The 9,738-nt window shown below is 39.3% G+C and overlaps 1 protein-coding gene across 1 annotated transcript in view; it reads right to left on the bottom strand.

Moving 5' to 3' along the window:
• Window positions 1–9,738, bottom strand: part of Pik3c2a (phosphatidylinositol-4-phosphate 3-kinase catalytic subunit type 2 alpha) — a 147,206-nt gene that overhangs the window by 7,876 nt on the left and 129,592 nt on the right. Inside the window, exons 21-25 of the mRNA XM_004634951.2 lie at window positions 8,048–8,184; window positions 5,779–5,948; window positions 5,305–5,461; window positions 4,336–4,445; window positions 1,323–1,530 (exon numbers count right to left, since the gene is read on the bottom strand). Coding sequence (XP_004635008.1) covers window positions 1,323–1,530; window positions 4,336–4,445; window positions 5,305–5,461; window positions 5,779–5,948; window positions 8,048–8,184 — 782 coding nt within the window. The remainder of the gene's footprint in view (window positions 1–1,322; window positions 1,531–4,335; window positions 4,446–5,304; window positions 5,462–5,778; window positions 5,949–8,047; window positions 8,185–9,738) is intronic.

Raw genomic sequence — 9,738 nt, forward strand, 5'->3', positions numbered from 1 at the left:
AACTTGAAAGCCATTTTATTTCCAGGATTCAATGTACTTTCGCAAATCTATAAATTCAGTACATTTCCAATGAAAATGGTAAAAAGTCAGTGCATCTTAAAGCACAAATGGAGAGTGGGGGATGCACCTGAGTTCGATTCCCAGCACCATGAAAAAAAAAAAAAAAAAAAAAAAAAACAAAGGCAAAATATTACAAAGTGAGGGAAAATAAATGTTTTATTAGCTGCTGAGACTGTTTCAAGTTCTGGTACTTTAAAGATTATAAGGCCGGTGAGATACCACAGTGGACTAAACACCTGCGTTTCCCACACCACATGCCACGCTGGCCCTGCCCCAGGGCATGGTGACACACACCTGTAATCCCAGCACTGGGGAGATTGAAAACAGGAGGATCAGAGTTGGAGCTGCATGTCGAGACATTCTACCAAATACATTAAAAAAAATTAAAAGCTGGGGAGATGGCTCAGTAAAATAAGTGCTTGCCTGGCAAGTACAAGGGCCTGAGTTCAAACAATCCCCAGTACTGCAAAAAATAATTAAAAATAAATAAATAAATAAATAAACAATACTAGGGGCCAGGGATATAGCTCAGCCGCACAGTGCCTGCCTGGCTAGTACGAGGTCCTGAGTTCAATTCCCAGTACAGAAAAAGAAAAAAAGAATAAGATTATAATACCGATGTGAAGAGTGAAACATAACTAAAGAAAACCAGAAGTGAATCGAGAGCTATGTATTTATAAAAATATGGTATATTTACAGTACAATTATAATCACTTGGAAAAGAATGATCAATAAAATGGTTAATAGTGAAATGGCTTTTAAAGATTTATCACTTACGAAATTTTAAAAACTGACAATGCTGAAAGCTTTTTTTTTTTTTTTTTCTGAGAGCTATTATGTAATGAAAATATTAGCCTAGTAGCTACAGGTGTAGCTCAGTGGAAGAGTGCTTGGATCCTTCTACCTCAGTCTCCCCAGTGCTGGAACTACAGGTGTGCACCATACATAGCTCTTTAAAATTTAACAGCCAGGCATGGCGACAAATACTTGTGATTCTACCACTGAGAGGCTGAGGCAGGAGGACTGCCATGACTTTCATGTCAGCCTGAGCTGCACAGTGAGTTCAAAGCCAGCCTGAACTACAAAGTGACACCCTATCTCAGAAAATAAAAAGGTGCTTCAAGTATAATTACTTTAGATCATTCATGGAAGGAACAAGCATGAAGAGAACACATGTTTATACTTCCACAGAGTTAATGCAAGGCATAGGAGGGACAACAATATCATGCGGGATTGTCTATAGACATTGAAACCACACTCACGTAATGTTTATCTGGGTTGTATTTCTTATGGTATGTGAAAACAGAGACTTCCTTAATCCGACCATCTTGTCTAAAGGAGTATGTTTTGGGTGAAAATGAAAGGATGGGCTCATCATTAGAAGGAAGACCAGAAAAACGCAGCTGAGCAAGGTTGTGAATGAAAAAGTTAAATTTTGTGGCAATGCTTCCCAAACTGGATTCAATCAACCTACAAAACAATTAGAATGTTTGTTAATAATGTATCACAGGGGCACATACAAGTCTCTCAATATAACAAAGGATAAAAATCACATTCGAACCATGGTTCCTGTGCTTGCCTAAGCAGGCGCTTTAGTCCCCTGAGCTATCTCACTGGCCCCTTCCTTTGTTCTTTAGGCCAAAGACCTGTTAAAATATATCTCATCCCCCCAATTTTATTTATTTATTTATTTATTTATTTATTTATTTATTTGCGGAACCGGGGATTGAACTCAGGCCCTTGTGCTTTTCAGGCAAGCACTTATTCTACTGAGCTATCTCCCCGGCCCTTCATCCCCCAGAATTTTAGCAGAATAAAGAAATGATGCTCAGTTTTCTTCAGTACTGTGAAGTCCAATACCAATGAAAGCTATTAGGGTAGAAGATGACTGAAAAAATGTGCAAAAGGTGACTTGATTATCTTACTATGAAAATCCAAGCTTGGAGCTGTGGTACATGCCTGTAATCCCAGCACTCTGGGAGGCTAAAGCAGGAGACTCACAAGTTCAAGTCCCACCTGGACAACCAAGTGAGATTATGTTTCAACATATACAACTGGGTAAGGTGGCACATGCCTGTAAACCCATAATCCCAGGTCTCAGGATCCTGAAGCAGGGGGATTGTTGCAAATTCAAGGCCAACCGGGGTTTTGGTTAGTTTAGGGGCAGTCAGAACTATACAGCAGGACTCTGTCTCAAAAAGCCAAAACCATGGGCTGGGGAGATAGCTGCCTGGAAGCCAAGGTCCTGAGGTTGATCCTCAGTACAACATGCTTTGCCAGTTCTGGAACCCTGAGTGTGCCATGGCAAACCTGAGCATGGTGGCACATGATGCCTGCAGTCCCAGTGCTGGGAAGACTGAGACGGGAGGATCATTAGAGTCTGAACTGCTCCAAACCCTGTACCAAAAACAAAACCCCCAACAACATATTGCATATATATATAGCTCCTGTCCGAGAGAGGGATAGAAGGGGGGTCCAAGCGGGTTGTCCGCAGTCCAGCCCCTGACACCAAATTCTTAACATTGTACTTTTTCTTTTTTTTTTTTGGGTTGACTCAGCCCACTCTGAGGCAGGGCTGGCATGCCACGTGGTGCTGGGGATTGAACTGCAGTCCCTGTGCACTTGCCTAAGCAGGCGCTTTAGACCACTGAGCTATCTTGCTGGCCCTATACTTTTTGTTTTTTGAGATAGGGTCTTCCCATATACTTTAGACTGGCCTTGAACTCACTGCTGTACCCTAGACTGGCCTCAAAACTGCAGTCCTAGGGCCGGGGAGATGGCTCAGTGGAATAAGCGCTTCCCTGGCAAGCTCAAGGACCTGAGTTCAATCCCCGGTTCCGAAAAAAAAAAAAAAGGAAGAAAGAAAAAGAGAATTTGATGTCAGAAGAAGATGCATTCAGAAAGATAGTAAAAGAATCCCAAACACAGGTAGTTGGCTTTGTCATGGCACTAAATGTTTGTATTCCCAGCAATTCTTATGTTGAAACCCAATCCCCAATGTGAATTTATTTACAGATGGGGCCTTTAAAGAATTAAGGTTAAATGAGATCATAAGGGTGGAACTTAGATCTATTAAGTGTCCTTATAAAAGACAAAGAGTTCTTCTCCATACATTATGAGGACACCACAAGAAGGCAGCCACCTAACAGTAGAGGGAGGGAGCCCAAATTATGTACTTGATCTTGTACTTCCAGCATTTAGGACTGAGAAAAAAAAAATTCTGTGGGTTAACCCAAAAGGCTACAGCATTCTGTTAGGAAAGTCCAAATGGACAAATGCACACCTGCTCTTGTTTTACCCAGGGGAGTAAACCAATCTGTCTCTAAAAAAACAAACAACAAACAAAAACAAATCACCTAAATTGTCAAGATTAGTTTGGAAGACTTTGCAAAAGTCAGCTTCCTTCAATTCATTTTGGCCCTACCTGCTAAGACTAGGACAGTCTAGTGCAGTGACTTTTTTTTCAATGAGCAGAATATATTTATTGAGCAAAAGAAAGCTCCTGTCTGAGAAAGGGATAGAAGGGGGGTCCAAGCGGGTTCTCCCCAGTCCAGTGATTTTGACGACTGGCAAAATGCAAGGAAAAAAGGAGAAGAAAAAAAAGTGAGCTCACGTGCCCCTTCCAGTTGTAGTGTTATGATGTCGTGGCAGCAGCAGTCTGTGACCAACCTGGTCACCAGATTTTAAGAACTCTTTGCCAGGAAGATCTGCTTTTAAATATTGATAAATCGAAGTGCCAACATTGGCATATGTGTTTTAACTACCATGTCATCTAGTAACTATAGTAGTGTCCTATAACTTGCTATTTTAACTACTTAAACCATCCATGGAAATTACTGTCGTATAATCCTGAAAAACAGATTAGCACAGAAATCTGAGACAGTGTTTTGCTATGTAGTTCAACCTGGCCTTGAAATTACTACATAGCTCAGTCTGCTCTTGAACATGTGACTGTCTTCAAGCCTCAGCCTCCCAAATGCTGGAATTATATGTATGAGCAACCGTACCCAGCAATCCTTGACATTTATTCAGTAAATAACTTACTTCTTGCAGTGTCTAGGAATGAACTCAGGGCTCCCACATGACAGGCAAGCATCCCATCACTGAGCTACTTCCTCAGCCCAACACTTTAGTCTTAAGATTTACTAACATTGTGAATTACAGTTTTTTCCCTCTCAATCTGACTTTTTGTAAATAGTTTTTGTCTAAACTAAGGTAAAAGAGATCAAAGCCAAATTGTATATGCCCTCAACAATATACTTAGATATGCCATACCTAGTAAAGAAAATTGTAGCTTCTGCATCTGTAGTCTGGGGCTGGAGTGCATCTCTAACATATTTCAAGTCTTGAATACTTGTAAGTTCTGGTAATCCTGAAGGAATCATCTGTAGAAAAAAAAAAAGTTTGTGAGTTAAATTTTCTTCTGGTTAAGTAACTAGAATTAAAATAAATAAAACTAATCACTGTTTTTGAGATGTTGGTCTTTTGAGAATCTAGGTCCTCATCTTACAGATGAAAAATGGAGGCTAAGAAAGTCAAATGACTTGTTCAAAATCATAAAAGCTTTGAAATCCGAACCTGTTTTTATCCAGGACTGTTTTTATTACCGTATCAATTTCAGTCACAAAAGTTATAATAGGGTTTATGATTTTAATTTTGTTCTTTTAAAATTTTTATATTTAAGTGAATATATATCCCAAAAGTGTATAAATTCTAAGTGTACAGCTAATGAATGTTCACAATCTGAACATACCCAGGTTCAGACACAAAATATTCACTAGCAGGGCGGGCCAGAGAGCTCAGCAGAGACACAGGGGCCAGGGTTCTTTCCTCAGCATGCTGTGCCGCCCCCGCCCCCAGGGCATGCTAAAATGGGATTGAGACTGGGTGTGATAGCACGTGCCCATAATCCCAGCATTTGGAAGGCCAAAAACAGGAGGATCACTATGAGTCTGATTTGTAGTGAGACCCTGTAGTAAATATTAAAAAACCCTAAAAGAAGACAAAACAAAAACAATTCACCAGCATCCCTAGACACCCCTCTTGAGCATCAACTATTACTGTTCCTCAACCTCCAGTGTCACTACTTTCCCTTTAATAAATGGAGTTTGTACTTTAACTTTACTAATATAGGTGACATTAGCGGCTACAGTAAATTTTATTCTAAAATCACTAAGTACTTTTTAGGTATTCACACATGTATACTAATATAAAATTAATCAAATGGTTGTAAAGAACAGTTACCAGTGAAAGGAGGTTAAGAAACAGGTTTGCTTGCTTTCTTATCAAGTTGTAAGCCTGACAGCAGAGGTCCACGAACAACTGGAAACGAATAGTGGGCTTTTCACCCCCGTTAATGACATATGCCATATCAGAGGTAAGCACAAAAGGAGCCCGGTCCCTGTTTAAAATGAAAGTACACATAAAACATTACTAACAAAAGGTATTCAAATATTTTATACTCATGCAGGGTTATACAAATGGAAAATAATTCTAAGAAATACTCCAAACTAGATATGACAATTCCTTTCAACAAAGTTTAAACATGAACTCATTCTGTCTACTAGTGTAAAATCACCTCTTCAGGCATTTTTATCCCCAGTTATGTTAACAGGGAGCCATATAACGAAGAGCAAGAAGGGCAAGGTTTGGGACATTAATCTGTGAAATGAGACAGGTCTCATTTCTTTAGCAACAGTGAAAGAATATTATTAGTACCTTTTAAAGCTACCAAACATCTGTGCATGGCCCAAAAACTTTCCAAAGTCAATGTGGAACATGTGTCCTGTACTTCGAAGCATTATATTGTCATTGTGTCGATCACAAATGCCTAAAACATAGGTGGCTACACAGCACCCGGCACAAGAATAGATAAAATTCTCTGAAGCCTGTAATAAAAATATGAAATTATTTTAGGAAAGGAATTATTCTGGAAGGGGACAAGATTTACAAAGATTAACGTATCACTTTTAAAACACTGTCATAATGTACTCTCAATGGTATATAAACTGTTATAAGTAATAAAAACCAGCCATTCGTATTTCAACAATACTCTTCTTAAAGTAACTAAGAGACCTGCTAACCTAGCTACCTTCTCATACCCTCCTTCAGAGGAACTGTATTTCCTTAGCCACTCAGCCAGTGGCTCTCCCAAGGCCCCTTGCTCTCCAACATTTTCTTTCACCAGTTAAGGATCCTCTCAGTTCCTACTTAAGAGTATGCACTGCCTCTGAACAGCCTTTAAGCATCACATTTGTGAGATTCCTGTTCCTCGCATACTTCGCTGCTTACCACATGGAATTAGGCTACAAAAAAGATGTTTACAATGAATGTTTTCCTCTGAAGCATGTACATTTAGTTTATTTTCAGTATTTTGCATTACCTCTTCCCTTTTCTTTGGGTGACAGTACTAGGGACTGAATCTAGGTCCTTTACACTAAGCTATATTCCCAGCCTTTGAAGAAATGTTTTTAAATTTTTTTGAGACAGGGTCCCTACTAAGTCATTCAACTGCCCAGGCTAGGCTGAAACTATTGAGACTCTTATTGTTCCAGCCTGCAAAGTGCTCAATTACAGGTACGTACACTTACTATGTCTGGCTCATACTATGCTTTTGAGTAGTGCAGTCATGTAACTGTTTGCCCATATGGTTAATTTCATTCCATAACCCTCCAGAAATTATTACAAAAGATAATAGCAGATTTTTTATAGAGCCCTTATTGCAAATCAGGCATACTCCTTCCCACATTTATCCCTGTATATATATAATGTGCTATATATTAACTCATGACTAATCTCACAACAAATCAATGACTTAAGTAACTATTATTTTTGACACCTAACAGATAAGGGAAACTGAAACAGAGAGGTTCTTTGCCATGATCACAAAACTGTCAGATGGCAGAGCCAAGAACGAAATTCAGTCAGTTTGATTCCACTGTATTTCTTGTTCAGTAAAAAAAGCTAAAAGCATAAGAGGTACTTAACATAAGCTACTTAACAACTGTTTTGTGTCATACAACTCACTAAAAAAAACCACAAGCCAGCATTACTATAAGCAGGTATTGGCTACTGCTGCACTGTTTTCCCCATTCTACAAAGAAATAAGAAAAAGCATTGACCTTACTGTCTAAAAGATCCACAAAGAACAAAATTCCTGTGCTTTATCTTCACAACTCAACAATGGCACTTATATGTTTATAAAAGATACAATAATGATACAGAAAGTTGATAGGTAAATGACAATGAAAACTTACATCACCATTCAAAGTGCTTGTGAATTTTCCTTAAGGCAAGCTAGGATCATGACAGACCTGTGTACTAAAAGGCTGCCATTTTCTCCTATGTAATTCAAAATAAAACTAAAATAAATACAAAAGTTGATGTTTCCAGTAAGAAATACATCAATGATATACTTTACTCAATGCTGTGAGCTTTCTATATACTGTAAACAGACACTCATTTAATTCCTTACAATTTACTAACCCTGTACGGTCATTTTTACAGTCACAGTGTATACTATAATACCATAATGTAAACTATTGCATTTTATAGCAGTGGTCACTGAGGCACATAGAGGTTAAAAAGTCTTCCCTAGGCCCTGTAGTTGGTAAGTGAGTTGAGGGCCAAGCTCAAGGCTAGACAGCCAGGCCCATAATCTATTCCTTTAAATAAATGATGTAGCTCTTACTCAGTGTCATAACTTCTTCCAAGATACTTGGAAAATACAACATTCTGGATTATAAAAATATTTCTTTTGCTGGTCTCTAATGATGTGTTTGGAATATTCTGGGGGTAATGTAACATTAGTTTCACTCATATTCTTGACATTAGATGGATTCTGTCTTATGTATTTTTTCTATATAGAGAAAGACACTATTTTCTTGACAACTATTTACTTAATTACCAGAACTAGCCAATCAATGCACTTAAAAATGTTGTAACACATTTTCCACAGTTATTTAGAATAAAGAGACCTGCTAACCACCTTCTCATACTCTTCTTCAGAGGGATTGTATTTCCTCAGCCACTCAGCAAGTGGTTTATCTTTAAAGGATCCAGTCACACCATATTCCACTTGGATTTTCCTGAGAGTATCTGAAGCAGGAACTAGCTCCACCATGCCTTTAACGATAAAACAGTAAGCCATGTAAAAATATCTCCCCAAAGTAGGCTTTAAAAAGAATAGCACCTTTCAATCCTCACTTCCATGTCTAATCCTGGGGATTAAACACACAGGCACTGTACCCCTAAGCCCCAGCCATTTTTCACACTCTGAGATTAGGTCTTGAGTTACCCTGCCTGGTTTCAAGTGTACAATTCTCTGCCTTCAGTCTTCCAAGTGTCAGGGATTATAAGTGTGTGCCACCCATACTCAGCAACTTTCAGTGTCTGACATAAGACATCATATAACAGTTCTCATTTTCCAAAAAATCATGTCTGGCATACTATACTAGACAATGTGGGTAATGGAAATTATTTTTTTCTTTTTGAAAGTACTCAACATGCAACAGCTGCTTCTTATTGATACTGGGAATCAAACTCAGGACCATGTGCACAAAAGTTTTTTTTGACTATATGTGTGAGGTCTAATCCAAAAGGGGAATCTTGGGCAATGCTGAAGACTGAGTCTAGGGCCTTTACATTGAGCTACATTCCCAGCCCCCTGACCCAAGAAAAAGGGCTCAAACTTTAGATCCTCCTGCCCAGCCTCAGAGTGCCAGATTATACATGTGTATCACCATGCCTACCTAGTAATTTCAATTGTAAACTAAATGATACTGACCTTGATGATTGTTACGGTTTTTGTCTAGATGTCCCCCAAAGCCTCATGCAGCCAAGGGTGTTGGCTTCTAGAGTTTGTGACTGATTCATGGTCCAATGCTGGGATGGGTCTACACCTGCCCTACAGTGGGCAACAGTGCATACAATATAAGGGAGAGAAAAAGGCTTGTGCCACACCCCCCACTTTGTCCCTTCTGCTCTTGTTGTTTTTGTCTTTTGCAGCCATGAACTGCTGCCACTTTGCCATGCTACCCTGCCTTGGAGCCAGCTGAGTATGGACTGAAACCTCCACAAACTGTGAGCTAAATGAATTTTTTCTTTCTTAATTTTGGGCATCAGGTATTTCTGTCTCAGCAACAAAAGAGAAGTAACTAAGACAATGGTAAAGTTACTTATTATATACAGTGTGCCATTTCAGTAAGAAAAACTGTCTCTAGTAATATATTTGCATAAGATCACATTAAACCCCTCCCATTTTATTTTGGCAGAACTGGGGATTGAACTCAGGCCCTTGCGCTTGCCAGGGAAGCACTTATTCTACTGAGCCATCTCTCCGGCCCCAAGATCACATTAAACCCTTTTGATAAGATAAACACATGAAGATGGTCTTTGTGACACATATAAATTTGTGCTTTATCTGCCTATAAATGGAATGTTAAGCCAGGCCTGGTGGTGCACAGCTGTAATCTCAGTACTCAGGGGGCTGAGGCAGGTGGAATGCTACAGTTTACTGCTAGCTATTCAGGAGGCTAAAGAGGATTGCAAATTTGAGGCCACTGTGGGCAACTTAGCAAGAACCTATTTCAAAATTTAAAGAGGAGGGCTGGTGAGATGGCTCAGTGGTCTAAAGCACCTACTTAGAACAAGCTTAGCAAAGCACAGGGACCGCGGTTC

The sequence above is a fragment of the Octodon degus genome, unplaced genomic scaffold (genome assembly GCF_000260255.1).
Source record: "Octodon degus isolate 3935 unplaced genomic scaffold, OctDeg1.0 scaffold00067, whole genome shotgun sequence".
Classification (NCBI taxonomy): domain Eukaryota; kingdom Metazoa; phylum Chordata; class Mammalia; order Rodentia; family Octodontidae; genus Octodon; species Octodon degus.